Source organism: Nyctereutes procyonoides, unplaced genomic scaffold, assembly GCF_905146905.1.
Source record: "Nyctereutes procyonoides isolate TBG_1078 unplaced genomic scaffold, NYPRO_anot_genome, whole genome shotgun sequence".
In the NCBI taxonomy this organism is placed as follows: domain Eukaryota; kingdom Metazoa; phylum Chordata; class Mammalia; order Carnivora; family Canidae; genus Nyctereutes; species Nyctereutes procyonoides.
In genome coordinates this window covers 7,862,583-7,890,016 of record NW_026575028.1, presented here as the reverse complement: position 1 = coordinate 7,890,016, position 27,434 = coordinate 7,862,583, and the positions used below count along the sequence as shown (strand labels likewise).

Sequence of the window (27,434 nt, the reverse complement as noted above, 5' to 3'; positions counted from 1 at the left end):
ACTCGACTGGGCCCTGGCTGAGGGATCTTCAGATGTTTATTACAAGCCGGGACAGGGCACTAGGGTTATCCTCCCTCTCATCTCCACATATGACACAGTCAGGCCCTATATCCCCTGCCATTTGTTTCCAGGGAGGTGTCCTTGGTCTGTCCTAGGGCTGGAGGTCCATCAACCAGGCCTGGTGAGCTCTAGGCTAGTCTGTGCAGTTATCCTCTGAGTCCAGGGCTGGACAGCCCTTGTGATCCCCAAGGTAGTAGGGGTGCAGGGGCAGAGAGCTCACTGTTCTGCTCCCATCACATGGGGGCCTCTCAGGGGTCCTGGCATCAACATGGCGCTTCACAAGCCAAGTGGCCACATCCCAAGATGCTGGCTCAGCCCCTCATAGTTCCTCTCGGACCCGAGGCAGTTTCCCAGTCTTGTCCTGGACCCGCTGCAGCCTGCGGCTGGGGGGTTCTGGGGAGGGGTCTCTGCTGGGCATTTCTTCCTCTTCTTCTTCCTCCTCCTCTTCCTCCTCTGGCTCCTTTAGCAGCTCTTTGGCTTCTGTCCACTCCTGAGGAGTAGGGAGGAGAGTCTGGCCCCATCCCCTACATCATCTGGGCCGGAGGACCCTCCCTAGGACATCTCAGCCACCGCCCTCATCCTTCACACACCAGGAGGGACATCCCTTCCTCCTCCCATGCCTCCTCACCTGCTCCCTGTGCTCAGGCGCCCAGGTGTGCCACAGTGCCAGGGCGCAGCGCCGCCCGCGTGTCACAGCCCACACACCATGGGGATTCTCCCCACCGGAGCTGAAGGCCACAAGCCGTCCACAGCGAGGCCGAACCTGAGCCTAGGGGATGAGGGCAGCTTCAGCGCCACGGCCAGGTGCTCTTGGAGAACTTGGCCCTGACTCCCTATGGCCAGTGGCAGGCAGGTACACAAGCATTCAGCTCTTCTGCTCATCACTTCCCACTCCTTAATTCAGGGACCATGGATGGGGCAGTGGGGGGAAGGGGGAGATGGGAAGTCAGCCTCAAGTTGGGGAGCACAGATGCCAGACTGAAGCTAGAGGAATCAGAGCCAAAGAAAAGGGGCCTCCTCACCCCCTGCCCAGGCCCTGACTTGTCCTACCCAACCCTTCAAACCCCAGGTGTGAAGCAATCAGAGGGTATGAATGCAGTACCACACTCTGGGTACTGGGGATAAGGATCTTGGGGACATTTTTGCACCTCAGGGAGGCCTTGGATTATCAGGAGCTGGTGGCAGTCAGCAGAGAAGGAGGTATCTGGGTAAGACAGAGCAGCACCTAATGCAAAATCACTGCCCCTCCCCTTCTGCCCAATTCTAGCTCCTGGTTTCTACCTGGAATAGGGCCTTGGGGACCTGTGCTTTCACCCATCCTCCTTGAGGGGGTGAGGCAAACACTGAAGGCAGGGTCTGGAGGGGCCACTTGAAATCTCCTGGGAAGATGTGATCAACCTCTGCTAGGAGAACCCCCAAAACCCAGACAAGGAGTGAAGAGGGCTGGGAGACCAGGAAAGGAAAGGGTAAATGCTCCCCCACCCCCCATTTCCCTGCATTTGCCTCTGCGAAGCTTCTATTTTGAATTCAGAGCCCACAGCTGGGCTCCCTGCCCACCCCCACCCCTCACCCCCCTACCCCCACTTACTGTGACTGTGAGGGCATTGGGCTCTGTGAAGAACAGGTCCCCACCGTGGAAGTCATCGTTGAGGTAGAGGAGCCCACTGCAAAGGGAGGAAGCGGCAGGCAGTGAGACCCCAGCCCAGGTCCACCTGCCTGACCCCTGGGGTGGGAGTGCTGCCCACCTGTAGTCCCGATAGGTATAGGCTGGGGGCTCCCGCCAGCACTCCCCCGTGTCAGGGTCCAGGACACAATTGTCTGCATGCACCGGGTGACTCAGGTCCATGCGCTGGTCCTGCTCTCCTGGGAAGCAAAGGGACGTGGTGAATGCACCTGTGCCCATCCGCTGCCACCCATCCTCGCCCCGTGGTTTTGGGGGATCATGGCTGGGCAGAGGAGCTAGGCCCTCACCCGGGCAGGAGAGTCAGGAGCCCACAGAGTCTGGGGATGCTAAGAGTGTGCAGTGCCCGGCCGGGGCGCAAGGTCGGGGAGGCACAGCTAGGGTCCCTGGCAGTCACCTTCTATGGCGCTACGGCACACCAGCTGCGTGAAGGAGAGATGCAAGGGCCGCTCCGGGGAGAAGTAAGCCTGTGTCAAGGTCCTCACACGCTCGCTCACCTCCAGAAGCAGCTTAGCCCCCTGACTGCCCACAGCTCCAGTGTGTGCCAGCTGCAAGCCCGGAGAGAAAGGATGGGAAAGGAGGGGGCAATGGAAGGGCGGCCCTGCCCCAGCCCCTGCCCTACTTCCATGCCCTCCACCCACGGCTTTGGTCTCAGCAGCCAGCTCTGTCCTGCTCCTTCCCATTGGCTCTGTGACCATAACCCAGGTTCTGATGTCTTAGAACACTTCCCCTCCTGCCTCCCTCAACTCTAGGTGGGTGGTGAAGGGTGGTTGGGGGCCCTTGGGTGTTCTCAGTCCCAGGAGACCCCTCCATGGGAGAGGCCCAGGCCTGGGCACCCAGCCTCCTGCGTGCCCTCTCCTCTGATTCTGGGCATCAGACCAGGGCACGGGGGCCTCCTCTTACCTGTGCAGCCTTGAGCACTGTGAGCCCCTCGAAGCGTTCATGGGGGCTGTGAGGGGAGCGGCGGCCTCGATAGCCAGATCTGGCTCCAGCCTCAGTGGCATCCTATGGAGGGAGAGAGTTGGCTGTGGAGTCTCACTCCCTAGGCCCCAGGCCATGCCCCACCTCCCTGCCCACAGGGCTACAAGACCCTCCTCCGATCCTCCCTCTCCACAAAAGAGGCTAGCAGCCTGCAGGGTCCTCTGGTGACTCCCGTTCCCTGAGCTGCTGCCCCTTCCCACAGAACGACTGTCTTCAGGTCTATATCATCACTTTCTGGTAAAGATCTGGAATTCCACCAGCCAAGGGAGCTATGCCCAGAGCTCTGAAAAGCCTCCTACAGTGGAGAAGGGGCCTCTGAGAGGGCAGGGGTGGTTAGAGAAGGGGGGGCAGGAAGGGCTCGCTCATTCGTTTCTGATGAGCCAAGGATAGAGGAGTCTTTCCAGAACCAGGGTCCGAGTAGCAAGTTGGATAGTCAAGGCCGGGTCCTGGGCAGCTCGAGGTGGGGAGACAGCATCAGCCGAGGGCCCTCTCTCTGACACCCTTGACACACTCCTGGAGGATGTGGGAACCCTGGTGCTGAGCCCCAACTACTCCACCACCTACCCGAGTCTTACTCCCTGGGGGGCTCCTGGTATCTGGATGTCGCTTTCCTGACATCTATTCTTTTGGCAGCTTTTTGCCACCACTACCCAGTTACCCTGTATATAAACCCCATCTCTGAGAGACCACATACTCACCCAAGCCATCTAACCTCCCCTTCTGGTATGTATTCATTTGACAAATTTGTACTGAGCACTTCCTATATGCCAGGCACTGTTATGGGCAGAGGACACACCCGTGGACATGAAAAGTTCCCTGCTCTCATGCGGTTTGTTTGTTTATTTTAAAATATTTATTTATTCATGAGAGACACACAGAGAGAGGCAAAGACACAGGCAGAGGGAGAAGCAGGCTCCCTGTGGGTAGCCCGATGTGGGACTTGATCCCAGGACCCCAGGATCATGACTTGAGTCAAAGGCAGATGCTCAACCACAGAGCCACCCAGGTGCCCCTATAATGCCCCTATATTTTGAGTAAATAAACAAACCAACCAACCAGATCAATTCAGATGGTGATAAGTGGTATACAGAAAATTATAACAGGGCTACAAACTTGAGAGTGCCCAGGCAGTGGTTAGGGGGCAGCAAATTGCTGAGTGAGGTGACATTTAAATTGAAAGCAGGGATGCCTGGGTGGCTCAGTGGTTGAACGCCTGCCTTGGGCCCAGGGCATGATCCTGGAGACCTGGGATCGAGTCCCACGTTGGGCTCCCTGCATGGAGGCTGCTTCTCTCTATGCCTATGTCTCTGCCTCTCTCTCTGTGTGTCTCTCATGAATAAATAAATAAAATCTTTAAAAAAAATAAATAAATTGAAAGCAAATGATATGAAGGAGCCGCTTGAATATGTGAAAGAAAAAAATGTTCCAGGAAGTAGAAATAGCAAGTGCAAAGGTCCTGAAACCAGAGTGAATTTAGTGTGATGGAGGAATAGAAAGAAGGGCTGATACTTGAGAGTTATCCCTGACTCCATCCTTTCATCCATCGTCTTCCACATAGATTTAGTCCTGAACTTCTCTAGCTTTTTTTTTTTTTAAGATTTCATTTATTTATTCATGAGAGACACAGAGAGATGCAGAGAGAGAGGCAGAGACACAGGCAGAGGGAGAAGCAAGCTCCATGCAGGGAGCCCGATGCGGGACTTGATCCCGGGTCTCTAGGATCACACCCTGGGCTGAAGGCGGCGCTACACCACTGAGCCACCCAGGCTGCCCTGAACTTCTCTAGTTTTGATTTTCTAGATAGTTCTCATCTGTCCCCCTCTCTTCATTTCCTAGAAACGAGGATATAACCTAAGGCAGTGGCACTCTTGCATCATCCCAGAAGCTTCCCCTCCTTCCTTTCATCTCCCAGTGCATTCTCCACAGTTCCACTAGAGGGATCTACCAGTTCTGGAGGATGGTGACTCCAGACCCAGCTCCTGCTAATGCATGGGGACAGAAAAGCTAACCCCTCCTTATATTCTCCGATAAGCTGTCCACCAGTGACAAACCCCTTGGCAGGGTACAGAAGGCCCTTCGTCATCTCTCCTGTGTCTCCACCTCTGGCTTCTCTCTGTTACCTCTTCTGGATAACATACATCTTGATGACATAGTGACAGCTAATCCTGAGCACTTTTTTTTTAAGGTTTTTTTTTTTTAAGATTTTATTTATTTATTCATGAGAGAGACACACACACAGAGAGAGAGGCAGAGACACAGGCAGAGAGAGGCAGGCTCCATGCAGGGAGCCCGACGTGGGACTCGATCCCGGGTCTCCAGGATCACACCCTGGGCCGAAGGCAGCACTAAACCGCTAAGCCACCCGGGCTGCCCCTGAGCACTTTTTATATTCTTCCAATAGCTTTACCATGTACTACCTTGGTCCTCACAACAACTCTAAAAGAACCCACTGTATTTAGGCCCATTTTACAGATGAGGGAACGAGGCTCAGAGACATTAAAATACATTGCACGAGGTCACCCAGCTAATCGCCGTTGGGGCTGGCCCATGCTCTTAACTCCTGTGCTCTACTGCACTTGCCAGACTACCCCCTTATCCTCCTTCCTTATGACCTGGCTTTCCTCCCCTTCTCTGCCTTAATTCATCCTTAAGACTGAGCTCAAGAGGCACCTGGGTGGCTCAGTCAGTTAAGTGTCTGCTTTCAGGGGAATCCCTGGGTGGCTCAGCGGTTTAGCGCCTGCCTTTGGCCCAGGGCGTGATCCTGGAGTCCCGGGATCGAGTCCTACATTGGGCTCCCGGCATGGAGCCTGCTTCTCCCTCCTCCTGTGTCTCTGCCTCTCTCTCTCTCTGTCTATCATGAATAAATAAATAAATAAATCTTTTTTAAAAAAAAAGTGTCTGCTTTCAGCTCAGGTCATGATCCCTGAGTCCTGGGATGGAGCCCTCAGTCCAGCTCCTAGCTCAGCTAGGAGTCTATTTCTCCCTCTGCCCCTCCCTACTGCTCATGTGCTCTCTCTCTCTCTTTCAAATAAATAAATAAAATAGTTTCTTTTTTAAAAAAAGACTGAGCTCAAGTGCTCCCCTGTAAGCCTTGGCATTTTGGTGCTTCTATTTGGATGGGTACATGCTTCTTGTTAGCAAACTTAACCACTCGCTCTAATTAGGTGTCTCCATGTCTGATTCCTTCTCTATATGTGAGCTCCTGAATGCACATCTATGTTGTGTTTCCTCTCCCTGGAACCTAGTAGTTCTAAGTATGCAGCAGATACTCAGTGAGTGTGTACAGAAGGAATGTTAACCTAGAATGAAGATGGAAGCTTCCCAAAATGGCAGACTCAACCTGGTGAATATGGATCATTCAACCCAAACTAGCAGGGGATGCAACAGGTGGGGAAAGAGGCCTATGTGTCCGCTAAGCCACTGGCCAAGCCGATATTTTTTTTTTTTTAATTTATGATAGTCACAGAGAGAGAGAGAGAGGCAGAGACATAGGCAGAGGGAGAAGCAGGCTCCATGCACCGGGAGCCCAATGTGGGATTTGATCCCGGGTCTCCAGGATCGCACCCTGGGCCAAAGGCAGGTGCCAAACCGCTGTGCCACCCAGGGATCCCGGTTTTTTATTTTTTATTTTATTTATTTTTTTTGCCAAGCCGATAATTAAACTCTTGGCTAACCAAGGAAACCTCACCTGCACACTCACCCTTTTTTATGCCTTTACAGGTTTTTTTGTTTTGTTCTTCCCATCAATTTCTAGTAAAATTCCTTTGTAAAGAGTGTCCATCAACCCCATGTTGAGAAGAACAGGACTTGTCCACAGCAGTGAGGTGGGGCCAAGTGCAGTGCCCCCTGGAGAACCAGAGAGGGCAGAACAGGGGCAGGCGGGGCTGCACCTGAGGTCCCTAATTAGCCACCTACTCACAGGGCTTACTTTGGCCAGCTGCAGCAGCACCCCACACTCGGCAGGGGTGAGCAGCCCGTCCAACACCACGCGCTCTGACCCATTCAGCTGTCTTGAGTCATGGGTTAGGGTTACCCCCTCCAGGAGGAGCACATCTGCAGGGGAAGGACAGGGAAGGGGGTGTTGAGCACCCCTTGAGGGCAAGCCCACCTGCAGCTGGCAGCCCCCAGACTCTCTGCGCTCCTGCTTCCTGCTCTCCTAGGAACCTACCCTTCCAGTGAGTCAAGGGCTTCGGCTGTGGCGGCTCATGGTCCCAAGGCCTCTTCTCTTGATCCTCTCTCAGGGGTGAGAGATGTGCTCAGTGTATGTGCAGGCCAGTCCAGACCCATCTTCCCCAGACCTCCCAGGACCCCTCCCTCACCTTCCAGCTCAGGCCAGGCCCCTCCTACCACAGGGCATCACCTACCTGAGCTTTTCTCTGAGCGCCTCAGGGATGACAGCTGCTGGGGTCCAGGGATCCTGGGAGAGTCAGGAAAAGCACCATGACCTACCAAGTCCAGCCTGAGTCCCTGACATTAGACTCTCAACTACCAAATTAAGGTCCTTCTGCTTCCAGAGTGGAAGGCAGAGGTGGGAGAAGCCCTGGACTCATGCTCGGGAGCTCTGGGAACTGGGCCAGACTACCACAATTCACATATTTGCTAGGCGCTATTCTAGCAGCTTTTTTTTTTTTTAAGATTTGATTTTTTTTAAATTAATAAATTTATTTATGATAGTCACACACACACAGAGAGAGAGAGAGGCAGAGACATAGGCAGAGGGAGAAGCAGGCTCCATGCACCAGGAGCCCGATGTGGGATTCGATCCCGGGTCTCCAGGATCGTGCCCTGGGTCAAAGGCAGGCGCCAAACCGCTGCGCCACCGAGGGATTCCTATTCTAGCAGCTTTATCTACAGAAGTGGAATACGTGGAGCTTTATCATGTAATGTTCACAATAGTCTTATGGAACACATTGTATGAATGTGCCCATTTTGCAATTGAAGACTCTAAGACACAGACAGGTAAAGTAACATGCCCCAGGTCACATAGCTAGTAAGTGACAGAGTTGGGATTCAAAGTAGCTTTCGAGGGGCACCTGGTGGCTCAGTTGTAGAGCGTGTGACTCTTGCTCTTAGGATCATGAGTTCCAGCCCCATGTTGGATATGGAGCCTACTTAACACACACACACACACACACACACACAATAAACTAGCGTTGGAGCAATGCTTTGATCCAGCAGTTTTCAACCAGGGATTTTGCTCCCCAGGGGACATTAGGCAATGCCTGAAAACATTTTTGATTGTCGTGACTCAGAGAGTGCTATTGATATCGACTGGGTAGAGGTCAGGGAAGCTGCTGAACATCCCACAATGCCTAGGAAAGCCCCCTTCTTCTGCCCTACAAAGAATGACAGTTCAAAAATGTCAATAGTGGGCAGCCCCCGTGGTGCAGCGGCTTAGCGCCGCCTGCATCCCAGGGCGTGATCCTGGAGACCCTGGATCGAGTCCCACGTCAGGCTCTCTGTATGATGCCTGCTTCTTCCTCTGCCTGTGTCTCTGCCTCTCCCTCTATCTGTCTCTATGAATAAATAAATAAAATCTTTTTTTTTTAATTTACGATAGTCATACAGAGAGAGAGAGAGGCAGAGAGAGAAGCAGGCTCCATGCACCGGGAGCCTGACGTGGGATTCGATCCCGGGTCTCCAGGATCGCGCCCTGGGCCAAAGGCAGGCGCCAAACCGCTGCGCCACCCAGGGATCCCAAATAAATAAAATCTTAAAAAAAATGTCAATAGTGCCAAGAAGGTGAAGAAAAAGATTTCTGTCTGTTATTGTCCTAGCAATGAACAAACCTCTGCCCTTTAGTTTCCTCTCATAACTACAACAAAAAGAACTGTAACAAAAGCAGCAGCAACAGAGCCTTCTCTAGTGTGCAGCAAATGATACAGCTTCAGTAATTATGAGATAGGTGTGATGTGCCCATTTTACCAGTAAGGAAATTGAGGCTGAGGCAAGTGAAGGTCCAGAGCTTGTTTATGGCAGAGAAGAGACCAACACTCAGGCCTGTGTGACCCCAAAGTCGCCCTCTACTATAGGTACCTGCCCCTGCCCCTCAGAAACTGGGACTGTGGACTCCTCTCCAAGCCTCCCAGGGATGTGGGAAATGGGAAGCCTTGTTGCAAACTGAAGTGACACAAATGTAGGGCATCATTGTTCTCTTCCTCTGGAGGTGGTAGCACTAAGGGGCCAGATGGAGACAAGGGGATATATTCACCGGATCCTTGAAGCTGGCCCCCAGGTGCTCCATGGCATAGTAAAGCTGTCTCTTCTCCCCCAGGGATCGAAGGATGAAGCGCTGGATGTCCTGAGGTGGAGCAGGCAATAGGGAGGAAGGGGTGAGATGAGGAATAGAGTGAGGCAGGGAAGTGAAGGCTAGAAGAGGGCATGGCAGCCCCAGGTTCTAGGGGATAGCCTGCATGCTCCTAAACCTCTCCCTGTGCCTTTTGGTTCAACAACTTCAGGGCATCTTGGCTCAAAGGGGCGGGTGGGGGGTGGGGGGGTGGGGGGGTGGGGGAGAGGGGATTACCTATGCATGCAGGTGTCATAGGAGGGCACATAAGGGGGGAGTGAGTAGGGGGGAGGTGAAGGCAAAAGGGGTGTGGGCTGGCACTTGGACCCAGAAAGTAGAGTCTGCAGCAGGGAGCAGGAGGTGGAGGTAGGTCAGATGCTGGACTTGGGGTTGCCTATGGTGACTGGATAGGGGGTACAGAGTCCAGGTTTGCTTCTCAGGTATATTTGATTTAGGGTCACCTCACAAGGTAAGAATGGAGCAGGGGGTTACCTCTCTTGGCCCGAGGCCAGGTCTCGGCTCTCCCAGCTGGGTCTGGTACTCATTCAGGGCCTTCTTGGCAGCCTCATCCTCCGGGTAGAAGAGCAGAACACTCAGGACATTTTCCATAGCTTGGGACAGATTCCCCACTGAACAGACAGAGCGATAGGGTGGGGTGGGACATGGGGATTGAGGACAACAGGGATCCGTGGGCAGAGGCAGAGAAGACAGGCAGACAGGCAGAGCTGGAGAAGGTGGTCTCCCGCTGCCAAGCCACTCCAAAGCCCCCACCCCGCCCTGGTGGACCTGCTCATCCCTTGCTTCTTTCCAAAGCTCACTCAAACACACCTAAGCTGGCAGAGTTCATTGGGGAAGGAAGAGAGGAGGGAATTAAGAAAGGTGAGAAACAGCAAGGGCAGAAGGAGCCCCGTGACCCATCTCCTGAGCTTTCCACAGAGGTGCCAAAGGGGAGCCAATGAGAATCCTCCTGCCCAGCAAACGGATCCAGATAGACAGGAGGGATGGAGAGAGGGGACTCAGGACATCATCAGAGACAAACCTTCGCTTCCCCTTTCCCACCCCAGTCACCCCCAGCACCCCATCTTCCCCAACTGACCCTGAGCATGGGCCTTGTGCAGCTGCCTCAGCAGGCTGGGGAGGAAGTCAGGGACAGGGAAGCTGCGGCCAGGACGCGTGGCTGTGTCTCCCACACAGTGCTGCCGGCACTGCAGGACCCGAATCCAGTGCCCTGCAGACAACACACATGAACCGTTCAGCTTGTGGCGCTCCTCTCCATGGCACCCTGAACCCCCCAGCTCCTTACCTGCAATGATCTCATAGAGGCCTCCCTGGCTCCCAGCCCCTTCCTCCTCTTCCTCACTCTGCTGCTCCTCAGGTCCTTCACAGCCAGCCCGGCAGCTCTCCATCTGGGCCAGGCTCTCCTGCAGGGCCTCCTCCAGCCTGGGCAAAGCCAGCCCTGCCTCCTGGCGCCCCAGTAGCTCCAGGCCCTCATCATAGGCTGCCTGTCGGGGAGGGGAGTGAGCAGTCACCTGAGATCCTGCAGGCAAGGTGCCAAACAAGATTGGGAGGTGGAAAGATGGGAAGGGGTGTTGCTCTCATTGGGGGCATGGACTTCAGGTCCCACTTTCACCTTGGGGAAGATAGGGTGGGCCTCAGGACCAGAATGGTAGAACATGGGACCTTAGTGATCCTCAGGAAGAAAACTAAGTCCCAGAGAGGGATTTTCCATCTGGGGTTACTGAGGACAGTACCCAGATCTCGTGAGGCCTGAGCCACACAGGTCCCAGTCCAGTAAGCCTGGTGTATTCCACCAAAGTGTCTCACCCAGTGTGGTGGTGTCTCCAGGTCCCGGAAGCTCTGGGGCCGCACCCGAGACATGCGTCTGTACTTAGCCATGTCCTCCCGCATCTGCAAGTGTGTTGGGTTTGCTACAAAGAAGGTGTGTGCTGCAGCTGCTGCCAGGTCCAACTTCTTCAGCTGAGAAGCAGGAGGGAGGGGGGAGTCAGTGCCCTCAGGCAGGGGTGTCAGACCCTCTGCCTGCTCACAGGCATCCCCCTCCCACACCTGGAACTGCCCCAGAACCTTCTAGAAGATTTGTCAGTCAGAACTGCCCACCTCTCAACCTCCAGAGCCCCTAGAAACAGTGTGCCTGGGGAAGCTCAGGAAAGAGGGGTTTGAAGACTTTGGAGTGGGTGCGATATTGGCAGAGGGATCTCAGGGCCTCAGTTTGGGAGACAAGGCACAGGTGATGTCTAAATGAGGTGGGGAAGAGGGGGAGACCAGAGGGACCAGCAAAACCCGCAGGTCTCTAGGACCCTGGGCAGAGGTGTGTGTGACCAGCAGCCACCCCCCCTCCCCCAGCCACGTAGGCAATAGCTACCGGACTGGTAGCTGCGCAGTGTCCGCTGCCCTCCCCCCAGATGCCAGGCCTCTGGCTCCTCAGCCTTGCCCCTGCCCCGCAAATGCTCACACTCAACACCTCTCCCCCCACCATGCTTCCTGTCCCGCGGCGGGGTTCCCCCCATCCCCTCCGCTTCACTATGCCCCCACGTCGGTCTCAGTAAGACCTAAGGTTTCAGGCCCCTTCCCTCCATCTCCGACCTACTTCCACCCTGCCTTGGGATCCCATGCAGCCCCGCTCCAGCTCTGTTCCCCCCTCCCTTAGACTGTCCCTCGACGACCCCCGTGGGCACGACGCGGTTTTGATGGGACCGACTCAAAAGGAGACGTCGGCTGACCGCCCCCCGGGGCCCCACCCGGAGTCCGGGGCGCCGGCCTTCCGCCCTCTCCTGGCGCGCTCCAAGTAGCTGCGCGGCGTGGGTCCGGCAGGACCCCCGGAAGGACCCGGTGGGGGGGGGGGGCTCCCGCACCTGGTAGTAGGCCCTCTGCAGGTAGTTGTAGGGCTCCCGGCGGCGGAAGGCGTCCCGCAGCGCGCCCCCCAAGCGGAGCCGCGCCGCGCCCCCGGGGCCCAGCCTCCGCGCCCCGCACTGGGTCAGGCACTCGGCCCGGCGGAGCGCCGCGCGGAGCAGCAGGCGCTCCCAGGCCCCCTGAGCCCGGCCGGGCCCCGAGTCCGGCCCCGGGGCGTCGAGCGGCACCGCGGGGAGCGCGGCCCCCGGCTCCGCCGCGCAGAGCGCCCCGCAGTCCCGGCGCGCGCGGCCCAGCGCCGCCCGGCTCCGCAGCGCCTCCCGCAGCAGCGCCACGGCCGGCGCCCAAGCCCCGGCCGCGTAGGCGCGCAGACCGTCGGCGTAGAGCAAGTCGGGAGCCTGGGGGGGCGCCCCGGGGACAGCGGGGCCAGGCCCGGGGGCTCGGGGGACCCCGGCGGGGGCAGCAGCAGTAGCAGCAGCAACCGGAGGAGCCGGAGCATGGTGCCAGGGGCGCCGGCCGGCTGCCGAAGCGGAATGCGGGAGCCGAGAGGGGGAGACAGGGAAGGGGGAAGGAGGAAGGGAGAGGGAGGGGAAAGGAAGAAGAGATGGAGAGGAGGGAGGAGAGGAAGAAAGAAGGAATGAGCCGGGCCTGGGAGAGCTGATGCGGCCCAGACTCAACCCTGGGAGAGGCCACATGAGAGCCAGAGACGTCAGGAAGCCTGGCAGAAAGTGGGGAAAGCAGTCTTCAAGACAAGGGACAGTGTGGGACGAGAAACAGGCCCTGAGGAGCAGATGTCAAGCAAGCCGCAGGAAGCAGAGTAGGCTGGGGCTTCGGAAAACGGCCTGGGGAGCCTCTTAGGACCCTTGACTCCAATCCCTGAGGCCCATGGGGTCAGGGGAACCACTGGGCCTGTGTTCCCCTCTGCTCTGTCTGCACACCACAGGCACTCTTGAGTCCAGGACAAGGATGGTGGATGCCTCCCACACACCTACCCACACCCACTTTTGGAAAAAAGAGCTTTAGGTTGCAGCAGGGAATTCGGACATGTGACACCAAGTCAGGCCCAAGTCCTTTCCTGTCCAGAATGTGAGGTCTAGGTGGATTTGGGGGAAGGAGGAGAGTTGGGGCATGGCACATGGACTCACACTCTGCAACAACTTCCACAAATCTGGACAGAGATCCTTCATACCCGAAACCAGTAAACTCAAGTGTCCCCCACCCCCATGCCCATGCCCAGCACATGATGCTTTAACCAGCCTGTCCCTCTGTATGTCTTCGTGTTTGAGTTGGTCTTTGTCCAGGTGTATTTCTGTGCCGCTGTTCGTGGCCTCTGCTCTATGTTGTCTTCTGTGAGCCACCTCACCCCCAAGCCTCCCACCATACCCTCTGCCACCCAGGCACACTGGACACGGAGGTTTCCATGGTAACACTTCAGGCTTTAATACATTTTGCTAAGGATGATGGAAGGTGAGTAGGACATCTGGTCATTGAGATGGGAGGCAGCAGAGGGGTGGGGGGCCTCCAGGCCCCAGATCCAGTGCCCATCTCCATGGAGTCTGGAGGCAGCTGCCCTAGGCTCAGGGCCAGAAGTGGTATTACTCACTCTGGGCCCCTCCTCTGAGTCTTGCAGGCCCACGTGGGCTCACAGGGTCAGCTGGGGGAAGATGGGGTTACCTGGGCCCCAGGATCCTCCCCAAGGTCTTGCGCTCCCCTCACCCCCTGTCAGGGAACAGCGTCTCCCTGCACTTAACCCCAAAGGAAGTCCAACGGCTCTGCTGTCAGGGGACCCAAGGGAGAGCCTGCGGGGTGAGAGGCCCAGGGGTCTGGGCCGGCGAGGAGAGGGTCCTGGGGAAGCAGTCGGAGAAGGCAGAGGTGTCTCATCGATGAAGGTGGTGATCTCTTCCCGGAAGAAGCCAGGACCCCGTGGAGGTCCCCCACCTGACCCCAACACCCCACCCTCCAGGAATTGGCGAAGGCTAGCCAGCCCTCCACCTTCACCTTCCTCCTCATCCTCCTCATCCTCCAGCCTTTGCCTCCTACCCAGGTACTCAGGAGGGCCCCCCAGGGCTCTGCTCTGGGCCGGGAGGACCCGGATGTCATCAGAGGATGACCACTTATGCAGGATGGAGCCTGGTGCCCGAGGAGTAGAGAAGACGTTGGTCTCATCATGGGACAGACGGCGGGATAGAGGGACCTGGGAAGAGGAGCAGGTAGACGCAGAGATGCTACAGGGACAAAGTGGGGGTAGAGGCAGGAACCAAAGTGGGGACTCTGCAAGATGGCTCCACCCCCTTAAGCTTTTGCAAAACATCTCTAATGGGCAAACCTGGTTCTGAGAGGTCTGAAGGGGAGCCAATCTCACCACACCTTTCACCTACCCCTTAGGTGCCCTGCAGGCCAGGGCTAGGGAGTGGGGAGTCAGGATGGTTAGCAGAGACTGGAGACAAATAGTAAGGGGGTACCTAGAATAGGAGGTGCACTCCCTAGTTCCATACCTGTAAGTAGTGGACCCTCTCAAGAGGGGGAAAGAGCATGTGCCGTCCAGGCAGCAGCTTCACCTGGGAGGGGTCCCTGCTCCCTGGTCCTGTGGCACCGTTAGCATCAAAACGAACTTTACAAACTCGGCCATCTGCATAGTCATCACAGCCCCCGTCTAGGAGAGAAAAGGGGCAGAGTGGTTACAGGCAGGGAATACCCACTTCCCTCCCCACCCCCCTTTAAAACCTCCTGCCTCCTTTGTAAGCTTGGGTGCAGTGGGGTGTGGAATCCTTCTGTTCCCACTAGTCTGTAAGCTCCAAGAGGAAAAGCAAGAGTTTCTAACGTCTTTGCATTCAGAGTTAGGTCCCTAGGGCTTCATACATAAAGAGGCATTTATTGAAACAGTTAGAACCCCACCCAAGAACTGTCCCTCCAGGTGGGGGTCTCTCTTAGGGAGCTCAGCCTCCTCTTAGTTCCACAGCCTCCCTTTATAGTTGTGTTAGGGCTCTGGACTGTTTTTCGGGTACTCGGCCTGGAGAGTGGAGGCAGAGCTGGGTAGTGTGGGCTTCCAGAGGGAAACTGACACCGGGTGCAGGGAGCCCTCGGTGCAGAAGGAAGCGGTGGGTGTACATGGGGTTCGTGATTAGGGAAAGGGGAGCCGAGTCAGCTCAGGGCCCGCGCAGGTTCTGTCCAGGAGGGGGCACTCCAGAGCAGCCCGTCCCCACACAGAGAAGGGCCGGTGGAAAGGCGCAGAAAAGGGAGCCGAAGCCCGGGAACGCCAAAGCCCAGTCCTTCCTCTGACCGTCGTCGCCGTCCTCCTCGGACATGATGGCCACGCACTGCTCCCACACGGTGCGCACGTCGGCCCGGTAGCGCTCGCAGGACCAGATGAAGGAGGGCAGCAGCAGTGTCTGTGCCATGGAGCACCACAGCACAGCCAGCACCATCCACGGCGGAGCCGAGTCCGACTTAAGGGAGAAGAAGCTCACCACCTAGCGGGAGGATGGGGAATGGAAAGGCGCGGGGTCACGACCCAGCCGGCTCCCAGAGGTCCCACTTGGCCCCCCACCCAATATCCTAGTGCGGGGGAGGGGGTGCCGAAAAAGGATGGCCCAGTTCACAGAGGATCGTGATGGAGGCAGAGTTGGAAGGGGAGATGGGATGAACAGAGGGAAGGGACTGATTCAGGGGAAGGTCCGGGGTAAGTACTGCAGACAAAGCCCTGACATCCAGAGGGACAGAACACTTGAACACAGAGAGAAATTCAGGAATCCGAACTAGCTGGGGATGCATAAAGCTGGGGTGGTGGGGTGAGCTCTCTGGGGTTGCCACCCTGGAGTGCTCAGGGACCCTGTGGGATGTCCTGAGACTGTTAGGGAATGGAGACTGGACTGGGCTGCTGGACAGTGCGCTGGGGGGCTTAAGTGTGGAGCCACAGGATAGATGGTGGAGCTGGAAGACGGGGAGTGCGGTTGAGTAGCAGAAGCTGGAAAGCAGATGACAAGACTGGAGGCAATGGGAACTGGGAGCTGGATGATAGGGGTGGGGAGCTCACAGATGGGGGTGGGCAGAAGAGACGAAGGTGGATGGCAGAGTTGCTGTATGGCTAAAGGACTTGGAAGTCAAGCGATTGTGCTGGGGCCCGGACTAGGGAGAGCAGGTGGGGGACCCCAATCTCACCAAGATGGGCACCCCTGTGAGTGAGTCATAGAGAAAGACGATGGCGCTGACCAAGTTGGTGACCTGCAGGGATGTCTTGGCCGACTCAGAGCCATCCAGCGAGGACCGCCGCTTCCCTCTGGCATCCTCCACCACAATGGCTGGCACCTCAAAGGCTGGCCGGGTACCCAACCCCCCTGGCCCACCCCCCTTGGCACCACCCCCAGCCCCTGCTCTCGGGCCGCCCAGCCGAGCCCTCCGGGGCCTGGCCCACAATGTCTGATAGAAGGTGATGGCCACACAGACCAGCCCCATGACAATGCCCCCAAGTAGCAAGAGGCTGAAGCACACGCCAAAGCCCAGGCCGATCTTGGAGACTATGAACTGGCAGCCACGGGCATAGTACCGCTCGCCATTGTTGTGCCAGCCAATGGAGGGTAGTGTGGAGAGGATGAAGCTGACCATCCAGATGCCCATGACAGCGTGCAGCGCCTGCTTCTTGGCGTTGCTAAGGCGGTAGTTGACAGGCCAACGCACCATCCACATGCGATGATAGGAGAGTGAGGCGACTGTGAAGCAGGTGGCCAGGGCCAGGGTATAGTAGGTGGACACGAAGACCTTGCAGATGCTCTCGTTCCAGTCATAGTCGGAGGAAGCCTGGCGCCGTAGCTGCACCACAGCGAAGGTGGTGAGGGGCACAGCCGCCATGAGTATGTGTGTGCCCGCCAGGAAGCAGAGCAGCAACTCCAGCGGCTTGTGCTTCTGCTGCTTGGCCGAGATGCTGAGGATGATCCAGGCATTGGCCAGCAGCGCCAGGAGCCCACAGGCAAGCCAGGACAAGGCGTTTGAGCGCAGGGAGGCCTCCTCTGCCCCTGCTCCTCCCCGAGCCATCCTATCCCCGGCTCCCCCCACCCCCTTGAACTCCTGGGGGTGGGGGCTGGGTCTCACCCAGGAGCCCCACTCACACACACACCCATGATGCACACAATTCCTGCCCTGTGGTGAAGCAGGCCGCCTCTAGGCCTACCCAGCTGCTCAGCATTGCATGACTGACCCAGCTAAAGTCCGGTGTGGAGGGCAGGGGAGGAGACTGAGGGTCAGCAGAGGTGGTCCTCAGCCTCCATATCAGGTGGTGCCCTTCCTGAAGTATCTCTGTGGTCAATGAGGGAGGCAGGCTGACTGCTTTCCCAACTATGAGGCTGGCTGAGGAGCTTTGGTACCCATGCCGGGACTTCCAGGTCTCCTCTTTCTCTGGTTCTTGACCAGTCAAGGATCTTCTGGGCACCCCCAAGGGGTGTGGAGGGTTAGGCTCAGCCACCTGGACAAACAGCAAGGGAGAAATGACATGTGGGGGGGGGGTAAAGGTAGGGCAAGCTGGTCTCCGACAGATTTCTCATACCCCCTTCTCTTGAAATCATAGAAATAACGGATTACTAGGGGCCATGGGGGCCATTCAGAACATTCTTCTGCCTCCAATCAGATGGCCAGTCACAGCCCACACAGGTAGGAGACCTGCTTTCCAGACCTTGAGAAAGAAGGTATTCAGACCCCCGTCTCCTATACTTTTTGGCCCTTTTTCATCCCTCTGGCATTCCCAGGTCCCCTCTTCTTATAAACCCTGCTCAGGCTATTCAACCCTTATCTTCACGTTCCCGAATCTCTCTCCAGAGCTACTGCTGGAGATGTATGACTTGTTTCTTCTTGAGGGTTCGCAGTAAACTGGGATATGTAACCTATTCCAGTTCCTGGGCCCAGGGGTGTTGGTGCTTAGCCCTATTTCCTCAAGCCTGCATGATTCCCCTTGAGCTCACCAGGGATCTGGGAAGATAGAAGAAAGGAGGCTGGGACCAAGGGAGGGGGGCTAGGGAACACGCAGGCGGGGAAACCACTGACATCAGAAGCATCCAGAAATGGAAAGATGGGGATCTAGGGGGAAGGAGGAGAGTTTGAGCAGAAGAGAAAGAGGGGGCAAAGTGATAGTATCTGAAAATAGAAGGGAACCCCCAGAGACCCCTGGAGTGGAGGCTTGGGAGGGAGAGGGATTGTGTGGAGGGAGGGAGCAGGAAACAGGGAGGCTGAGAAGAAAAGCCAGATTTCAATAAGGTGCTGACTCCCACTGGTGGACCTCCATTCTTTTCTCCCCTGCCCCAGCCTCAGTCTCCCTCTGCAGGGAGGGAGGAGAGTCCTGACTTGCCAGAAGCTGAGCTTCAGGGAGTCCTGGGGAGGGGGCTAAGAGGAAATCAGGTGAAACCCTGAACAGAGTGGAGGCAAGAAGGATGAGCTAACGGCTTTGGCTTTGGGGGGGGGGTGGTGGTAATAGGGGTGGTGTAAAAATGGGGCACAGTAGTGAGAGGGTCTGCTTTCTGTGGAAGACCCTCAGATCCTTGATCCTTGCCCTCCCAGAGAGGTCCTAGTCCGCCCCCCACCTTTGTTCCCTTCAGAGCCCAGTACACCCCAGTTGCCATGGCAATGGCCAGCCAGAGGGAGGTGGAAGGAATTGGTCAGCAGCGCCCCCCCACTACTCTCCTCTACAGCCTGGCACCCCTTCCCACCTACCCCCCCACCCCAGTCCCAGCGGGTGGTCTCGGGAAGAAAGAGATGGGGAGTCAGAGAGGGAGGGAGGCAGGAAGGATGTGAAGGACAGAGAGGAGGTGAAGGACAGAGGAAGGCGGGGGGGTTTCTGGGGGACTCTGCCGCGGGCAGGGGTCCCTCGCCCTTCGGCGTGAAGGGGTCAGGTCAGGTGGCTCCTCCCTCCCGCCACCCACCCTATTCTCCCGGGCAGTGACAGCAGGTGGCTGGGGAGGAGGGGCCGGCCGGAGGGGAGAGGAGGAGGCGGCGGCGGCGGCGGCGTGGGGGAGGCGGGGAGGGGGCCGCGGGGCCGGGGCCGGGGTCGTCTTACCTCTGGCCGCGCCCGGCACTGCCATGGAGACCGCGCTCCCGACGCGGCTCGCCCGGGCTCCCGCCGCCCGCCGGCTCCGGCTCGCCCGCCCTCCTCCTTCCCTCCCTCTTCCCTCCGGGCCTCCCTCCCCCCGCGGTCCCGGCCTCCGGGGCTCGGGCCGCCGCTCCCTCGGGCTCTGCCCCCGGCCGCCCCGCGCTGTCGGGGCCCCCTCTCCCGGAGGCCCGCGCCGAGAGCCCCAGGTCGGGGGCCGGCGGGGAGCGGCTCGGGGGGCGCGGGGGCGAGTGCGGGGCGGGGAACCGGACGGCGGCGACTTGGAGGGGGAGGGGCAGCGAAGGCGCCGGCAGGGAGGGGGCGAGGACGCTGGCTGGGAACCGGCTTCATTGGTGAGACGGTTCGTGTCCTGCCCCCACCCCACCCCGCTTTCCGACACGAACACTAGCTTCGGAGGCAGCTGGTGGTGTTCGGGGAGGAGGAAGCGTGTGTCACTGTGTGTATCCGCGAGGGCTGCGCCCGGCGTGTAGCCCCGGAGGGACAGGTGCTGGAGGTTGTGAGGAAGCTGGGGCTGCTGGGGGACGGGGGGCACAGGTCTAAAAGAATGCACCCCCCAACACACACACACACACACACACACACACGCGCGCGCGCGCGCGCGCGCGCATCGCTTCCTCCTCCTGGAACACAAACTCACACTTCTGTTGGGGATGCACACAATTGGCAGGCACACATTACAGTTTCTCTTGGTCCCTTTTCACCATACACATACGTGTACGTGTGTAGCACACACGACCTTGCAGCCTCTCCCTCAGTACATGAGCGGGGCCTGACTAGGAATCTGGGCCTCCTGCAAGCACACCCGACCCCCGTGGGGTGGGCAGGTGGGTGATCAGCCTCCCGGGAATGTTTCTTTCTCCAGGGAAGCTTCGTCTCCTTCCCCTGGCGAGCCTGGCAACCTCTTCTCTGGGTCTGATCCCAGAGATCAGAAGATCCGGGTCCCGGGAGAAGAGTCTGTCTGCCTGTCTCTCTCACATACACACATGTACACACGAAGGAGAGCATCTTCTTGACAGTAAGTTTATTGTATTCTTCTGTCAGCTCAGGGAGGCAGGGGCGGGAGTGGGCAGCAATGCGGAGCCAGCAGTGGGGAGTCCTGGCAGCAACTGGGTGTTCTTCCTGGAAGGGGCAAGCTGGAAAGAGAAGACTCCTCGGGAAAGGCGGTAGGGACTGAGACAGATGGTGAGAAAGGGAAGGAAGGAGAGGCAGAGGAGCCCGCGGATCCTGAGAGAAATGGATCAAGAAGAGGAGGAAGAATAATCGTAACCCCAATTTTCCTGTATCCTGAATGGTTTTGGGGGGGAAATGAAGGAAAGTACAGGGCAGTGGCACTGAAGCCCAGCACCGTCAATCCTTCATAGGAGGTCCCTCAGAGGGTTCCCTCTCCAGCCAACTTCCCACCTCCTCCCCCTGGCAAAGCTCACCTTCCAGAAGGTTCTGCAACAGGGTGAGTGGTAGGTCACTGGGCACTCTCCCACAGGGCCTGTGCTCCCAGCCTGTGCTCTGATTAGGAGAATTGGCAGCTTTGTCCTCTGGTAACATGATTCTGCCACCAGCAGGTGATAGAGCAGGGATTTTAGGCAGGGAAGTCTTCTTCTGTGTTTCTGAACTCTCTGAGGCAGGCCCTGCCTGGGGTGGTGTGCCCTTATGAATCCAGGGGTAAGGACTGGGCATCAGTGACTAATTAGCTGCAGAGATCTGTGGGATTCTTGTCTCTGTGTTTGGGATAGAGCCCTGGAACTAGGGGTTAAGAGACCTGGGCTAGTCCTGACACTGGCACTTCCTAGCTGTGTGACCTTGGGCAATCATCTGACCCCTCCGAGTTCCATTTCTGATCTATAAATTGGAGATACTAGTCTTGGTCCTGACACTACTGCTCTGTAAGATTTTCTTAAGGTTTAAACAAACAAAGGATGTGAAACTGGCTCTGAAATTGAGTGGTTCTGTTTGGGTGACAAGGAATTGTGTCTGTGTACAAGTGTGGGCTCTGTACATGGGTGTGTGTCCAGGGCTGCCTGTTTGCGCACATGTCAGGATGTGAGCTATGCCCTGCCGACACAGAGTGAGAAGTGGGCAGGATGGAGCAGTGGAGGCTGGCAGTCAGGAGCCTTTTGATCTGGATCTACCCTCCACTGGCTGTGTCCCAAGGTCCTTCCAGTAATATGACAGTCCTGTGCTTCATGCTTCAGACAGCCTGCCTTGCCCTCCAAGCCAGGCAGGGCTGGTCCCGCATGATTCCCTGGGATCAGGGGGCAGTGGGGGAGAGAGTTGGGAAAAAGTCACCCATAGGGCTAGGCTTGATGCAAAGGAAACGGGAAGAAATGGCGTAAGCCTCTGCAAGAGGAGGACCAATGGCTAAGTGTGAATAAGGAGAGCTGGAGAGGGCTGGAAGTGCTGGGGTCTGCTACATTCATCTGGTCCGCAGGCCCAGAAGCCCAGCAGGAAAGGCAGGGGAAGACAGCCGGTGAGCTTGCAAGCCGGAAGCTCCACCTGGCCCCGCGCCTCAAATGAGACTACATGTCTTCTGGATCCGGCTGAAGGACAAGGAAGAGCAAGTTTATTCTTCTCCAAATCGCTTTGCATCCTCGAAGCTCCATGTCTCCCAGACCACTCTCCCCCTTCTTGGGCAGTGGTGGTCTGTCTCTGGGCCATAGCTGCTGGGTGGCACCCAGAAATATCCCAGGCCTGCTGCCCCCTCACCTCTGCTCTCCGCCTTCTTCCTGCTTCCTACCTCTTCAACCACCCCACCTTTGCACCCTTCTTTGCCCTCCACCACCTTCCTTGAGTACCCACTTTCTCACTTCCATCCTATAACCCCGCCCCCCACCTCTCCCCACCAATTCCTTACTGGGAGCACTGGCAGGTCTTCTTCTCACTGAGGAGTCTCTTGATCTGAGACATCCGCTCTGCCTGGCGCTGTCCAGGAAGAAGGAGGGGAGTGGTGAGGGTCCCAGGCCTCCAGAAGGGACATGCCCCTTGGAGGGGGGAGGAGGGAGAGCTGGGAGAGGAGAAGCAGTTACTGTAACTGAGGCCACCTGTCCCAGGGTTAACTCTTTGCTCTTTCTGCTCTCTCCCAGTGCATGGATGGGTGCATGGGTGGGATCTGGGACTGGGAGAGAGCGGTGCTGGGGGTTGGGGGGGGCGGGCGGGAGGCAGGCAGAGGGAGCCAGAGCAGAAGCAGGCCACAAGCACAGGGCTGCCCTTGTTTCTCTATGGGCCTCAGGTGCTCAGATGCCCTGTGGGGGTACAAGGGGGGCTTGGGGAGGTGCACTCACCCTGCGGCGCCAGCACTTAACACAACAGAAGACGCAGAGCCCAATTAGAAGCAGAAGGCCTAAGATCCCGCCCAGCGCGATAGCCAAGAACTTTGGCCAGGACTTGATGAGCACTGGGGATGAAACTGCAAAGGAGAGAGAGATGTTCCCACTCACTGCCCTCCGTCAGGGTGTTCTGGAAGGCCCCAGGAAGGCCTTGCTTCCCAGGTACACCTGGCGCTGGGAGAGCAGAGCAAGGTCCGTGGGGCTCTCTCCCAGGCCATCAGGGCTGAAGGGGAAAGGCTGGGAAAGGGGCCTGAAGGTTTAGAGACTACAGGGCACTCTGGGGAACCGGAAGCAGCGGTTTCAGGCTGTGCACAGTGCATGCGTGTGTACCTGCATGAGTGTGTGCGGGTGTCCAGGTTTGGAAAGGAGGTAGGGAGGGGGCTCTTGGTCAGATGCGCTGCATTCCGGGACTGTGAACCTTAGGGAGGTGAGAACTTGTGGGGTTACAGGTAGGAACCACGCCTCGCCTTATCTCCTTCCCCCTGTGGGTCCAGGCAGTTTGAGAATAACCTACCCATCTCAGGGGAAGAGGGAAGCTGGGACTCTGGGTGGTCTCCACCAACCCGGGGAAGGTCCCAGAGCTGAAGAGGGAGGGGCTTGAGGTTAGGCCAGGAGCCTGGATCATCACTCACCATTGAGGCTGGATGCCAGCAGGACTTTGTCCTTGTCACTCAGGAGACACTGCCACGTTCCCCCCTCAGGATCCACCACCCATACCAGCTTCTGCTGCTTTGAGACCTTGGCAGCCTGCTCTTTCAGATTCAAGCTCAGTGTCAGCTCAGGGGAGGTGGGTCCCAGCACCTCACAGGTCAGATTGTTCTGAGAACTATTTGCTGTGGGAGGGACAAGAGCCTGAGGGTGGGAGCCTGGATCTCTTAAGTTCCTGGCACCTCCATACTTTAAGGGGATTCAGTAGAACAATCAAAATGCTTCACATGGATGCTCCTCTTTGAGCCTCTCAGAGCACATTTTCAAGTAGTTATAGAAAACACACACACACACACACACACACACACACACGCAGCTTTTGAGACCTGGGTCTTGGACTTGTATCTTAACCCCACTGCTTACTATCTGTGTGTCCCTGCAAGTTACTTGACAATCCAAGCCCCAGACATTAATTAAATACACAATAAATTCACAAACACATGTAAAGTTCTCAGATGGGTCTGGCATGTACTGAGCATCAAATATTAGCCATTACTATTTGTGGAGTTATGGTGATGGGGGAGATAAGGAAGTGAAGAGCTCAATGCAGAGCCTGATGATACCCTCCTCACTACCCTAATAAGAATGGATTTCGCTATCCTCAGAAGAAAGAGGCCCACAGAGGCAGGGGGCTTAGGACCATAGAGGGGTGGGCAGAAGCAGAATTAGAGTCCTGGTTCTCAGCTCACACTCTTTGGGGATTCTCAGCAGAGCCCATTCCAGGCTGGCTCATAGATGTCAAGGAAGAACATGTGGATTCCAGTCTCAGTTCAAAACCAGCCCCAAGCCAGAAGGCCCTGGTTCAGCTCCATCAGGGAAGCAGGGCGGAGGGATCCCTTTTGGGGCCTCAGAGTGAACCCTGGGCCAGGTCCCTCTACCTCCTGCCCCCACCCTCCCCTTCTCAGCCTACCTCCTCACCTCTCATTACCACGAGGTTCACTTTCTGGTACAACGTCCCCTTGGCAAGATTCAGGGTCAGGGTTCCAGAACCAGCATACCGAGACAAAGCGTGGGGCAAGGTAAAGCGGAGTGGGAGCGATTCCTTCATCTGAAGTTTGAGGGGGGCATGGGCCTCTTTCATAGACAGCTTCCTGTTCTCTAAGGTGAAGGAGATCCAGAGCAAGGACGAGGAGGCCCCCTGTGCCTGCCACCTCAGTTCCCCGACCAGGTTTTCATCTTCGAAGCTAAGTGGGAAGGAGAACTCCACCTGGTCCCCTTCTCTTGCATAGAATGTGTTAGAGACCTTCTGGAAAGCTGGAGGTGGGAAGAGAGAGAAGCTGGGTCAGGAGATAGGAAGTTGGGGATATACGGGGGTACGGTAGGCATGGGCCAGGAGCACAAAGAGATGGAAGGGGAGGGACCGGGTGAAACCAAATCTTTAGGTTGCCACATCAAGCCCTTAAATTCTCATCTACTTCTTCAGTCCTCTCTGGTCTCTCCACCTGGCATGTTCCCAAGGCAGTGCCTCCTCCCGCTGGAAGCCCTCATAGAGTGGCCCAGTCACAGGAGGCCTCTCCCTCCTCAGGATCTCTGGAGCACACGGCATTTGGCATGCACTACTTAGGTGCATAATTTATCAGCCTTCACAAGATAAGGAGCAAATGCTTGCCTTGGGCTTACTTTGTGCCATGCACTGTTCTGTTAAGTGCATTGCACGTATTAGTTCTCGTGGTAACACTACAAGGTAGGTACTATCACGGTGAGCATCATCCCTGAAACCAAGGCACAGAGAAGTTCAGTGACTGGCCCAAGGTCTCATGGTTAAGTCACAGCCAGGACTTCTGTTGGTCTGTGTGTTTAACCACCATACTACCCTCCCTGGGTCACATGAGGACCCAGCGGACAGGATCTGGGGTAGGACTTCCATTTTGGGCTCTTGGTGCAACAACCTCCCACCCCACTGGGGTGTGCAGCCTGGGATTCTACAGGTGCAATGTATACAACAGGGCGGGCTTGCTGGTGTTAATGTCCTCTGAGTAAATGGATCTGCAGCTCGGTGGGAATGGGGGGCTAGGCAGCAAAGAAAACATGAGGCCTCCCTTGTTTCCTCCCTTGGGGCCTCCTCCAGGGGTCTTTGGGGCCCCTCACATCCTTATATCCCTTGTCCCTTCCTTCCTGTCTCTGTGTCCACCACTCAGAGGGGCGGCTCTTAGCACCCCTAGGAAGAGAGGGCTCAGTGTACCCCTTGGGACAGATTTCAGTTTCCCGGGGTGGCAGGGGGGAGACTGGCTCCGGCCTCTCTCTGTTGGCCAGAAGTAGAGGGAGATGCAGAGCAGTGAGAGCAGAGGGCCCGTCTGTGTGCCACTGAAGCAGACGGGAGAGGTGCCCCTCTTACCCAGCACCAAGACGTTTATGTTGAACACCACTGTCTTCTGGCTCTGGGAGATGATACATGTCCAGGTGCCACCGTCCTGCAGCTCCGGCCAGGACAGTGAAAGGTTTTGGCCACCATGCTTGCTTTTGTTCCCTGGACCTTTCCATTGCACTGAAGGGCTACTCCCTGAGGGGTTTTCCAGGGTCAGGGTCAGCTGCTGCCCTTGCAGCAGGCGGATATTGCTGCTGCCACTGCTGCTGCCAGAGTCCCACTTGGCAGTCACTGTGGAAGGAACAGGCCACCTGTGTCACACACGCCCTCCCCAAGGAGAAGGCAGAAGCCAGGAAACCAAGAATGTCTCTCCATTCCTCCCCCACCCCAACACCCAGGGACCCAGCCCCAGCCCAAGGCAGAGTTTCCCTCTCTCCTCCTCCTGCTGGCTCCAGTCCTCTCTGCCTTTGTCACTGCCCTACTCCCTCCTTCCTCTGGCTCCTTCCCGCCCCGCCCCCCCCCCTCTGGATTTCTTTCTTTCCCACTGGCCCACCAACTGGGGCGCCCAGAGGGGGATTTAAGGAGACAGGGGGGCCAGTTAGGCCAGGGTCTGTTTTCCCTGTAGGAACGGGAGTCAGGGAGGAAGACAGATTGGTTGGAGGGATCCTCTTCTACTCACAGTTGAACACCAGCAATTCCACCTCTTGCCTCTTGTCTGTGTCACAGAAGTAAATTCCTGAGTCAGCAACTTCGAGATCCTTGATGACCAGAGGAAAGGATCCTTGGTCCCACAGGTTTTTTTTCGATTCAACACGATGCTTCAGCCTGGAGCTGCCTGGGAGCAGAAGCCACATGGAAGAGGTTGGGGTAGCCTGAAGATGTGACAGCCCTGTGGAGGGCAATGCCCACGACTTTTCTGAGCTCAGCTGCTAACTTCCCACAAAATTTGCCCCAAGTCAGAAAACCCCAGACTGGTGAGGAGGAGATTCCATCCCATAAGCTTGATTGGCCAGGATCTCATTAAGCCAAAATAAAATACTATCTTTATTTCAAGAGCACCAGCCCCTACATGCCCAATACTTAACATGCATCATCTCGAGAAATCTTCACAACAATTCCAAGAAGTGAGTGAAGTGGCTTATTTTGCAGATTAAATAGTTGCCCCGATTCTTACGCATTGTTGACAGGAATATAAACCGGTACAATTTCTTTGGGAGGTAATTTATAATATCTATCAGAATGACAAATGCACATACAAAGATACCTGTCCACCAAAAAGGAATAGGGTAAGTAAATTATAGTTTGCCCATTCAGTGGAATGCTGTACGAGAAGAAGGAAGCTCTGTATCTACTGAATGGAGTAATAGCTAAGAAATATAATTAACTGAAAAGAGCAAGATATTGGACAGGCTTTGTTTGTTTACAAAGGAGGGAGAAATTTCTCTCTCTGTCATCTGCTTTGCATGGGAACAAATATTTCTAGAAGTAAACAGAAGAACACAGTAACTTTGGTTGCCCCTGGGGAGGAGTGAATACCCACCGACAGGTGTGGGATGGGGGGGGTGATTCTCACTACATACCCTTTTCTACCTTTTGGATTTGACTCCAGTAAGTGGCGGAGCCAGGATTAAAATCCAAGCCCATTGGGTATACTATGCAGTACTGTGTCTGGAAAGTTCCTCAAGCAGGGACACGTGGCCTCCCCCAGTCTCCTCTCCTAGTACGCAATAACCATCACCAGGAGGAAGTTCTTCTCTTTAGCTAATCACTTTCTGGGTGTGGTGGCACCTTCAGAATTCCTGTAGAGGAAGGTTTTAAAGGCTATTCTCACATAGCAAACGCACAATTTTTTTACTTAGAATACATATTTGGAGGGATGGGGTGAAGGTAGCTGAGAACAAAACCCCACCTTCAGCCCCTCGGGCTCTACTTCTGAGCAGTTATGGGTCTTCTCTCTGTTTGCACCTGGGTGTGGGAGACTGGGTGTCACATTGGCCCAGCATTCTCCCCTGCCTCCCTCTGCAGGCCTGGTAGGCCCATTCCCACTGCCCAGGTTCATCCTCCACAGGAGACCTTTCCAGATTAGCTGTAGCCCTGGGCTCTCCCTCAGCATAGCACCAAGCCCTCTGTCCTTGGTTCTT

The 27,434-nt window shown here is 56.5% G+C and overlaps 3 protein-coding genes across 4 annotated transcripts in view; all 3 read right to left on the bottom strand.

Annotated features, from left to right (window-relative positions):
* Window positions 1-18: 18 nt before the first annotated feature.
* P3H3 (prolyl 3-hydroxylase 3) lies at window positions 19-12,474 on the bottom strand. The gene is given in 16 exon segments (XM_055315550.1): window positions 19-550; window positions 689-829; window positions 1,649-1,724; window positions 1,806-1,923; window positions 2,139-2,289; window positions 2,645-2,746; window positions 6,651-6,775; window positions 6,891-6,958; window positions 7,087-7,139; window positions 8,934-9,023; window positions 9,501-9,637; window positions 10,105-10,236; window positions 10,312-10,510; window positions 10,833-10,985; window positions 11,879-12,291; window positions 12,294-12,474. Coding segments are annotated over 16 exon segments (2,208 nt in total). The 5' UTR covers window positions 12,373-12,474; the 3' UTR covers window positions 19-379.
* An 823-nt stretch (window positions 12,475-13,297) lies between these two features.
* GPR162 (G protein-coupled receptor 162) lies at window positions 13,298-19,261 on the bottom strand. The gene is made up of 5 exons (XM_055315632.1): window positions 18,910-19,261; window positions 16,032-17,328; window positions 15,154-15,343; window positions 14,369-14,526; window positions 13,298-14,067 (listed from the first exon to the last, which is right to left on the bottom strand). Exons 2-5 carry the CDS (start codon window positions 16,899-16,901, stop codon window positions 13,516-13,518), a joined length of 1,770 nt encoding a protein of 589 aa, XP_055171607.1. The 5' UTR covers window positions 16,902-17,328; window positions 18,910-19,261; the 3' UTR covers window positions 13,298-13,515.
* A 736-nt stretch (window positions 19,262-19,997) lies between these two features.
* The window catches only part of CD4 (CD4 molecule), a 45,792-nt gene continuing 38,355 nt past the window's right edge, over window positions 19,998-27,434 (bottom strand). Inside the window, exons 4-10 of one of the 2 annotated variants that reach the window (XM_055315634.1) lie at window positions 25,973-26,128; window positions 25,324-25,584; window positions 23,907-24,242; window positions 22,913-23,113; window positions 22,236-22,360; window positions 21,809-21,876; window positions 19,998-21,494 (exon numbers count right to left, since the gene is read on the bottom strand). In XM_055315634.1, coding sequence (XP_055171609.1) covers window positions 21,464-21,494; window positions 21,809-21,876; window positions 22,236-22,360; window positions 22,913-23,113; window positions 23,907-24,242; window positions 25,324-25,584; window positions 25,973-26,128 — 1,178 coding nt within the window. In that variant the 3' untranslated portion in view covers window positions 19,998-21,463. Of the gene's footprint in view, window positions 21,495-21,808; window positions 21,877-22,235; window positions 22,361-22,610; window positions 23,114-23,906; window positions 24,243-25,323; window positions 25,585-25,972; window positions 26,129-27,434 lie in introns of those variants that run through there. The other variant, XR_008663183.1, reaches the window with a different exon arrangement.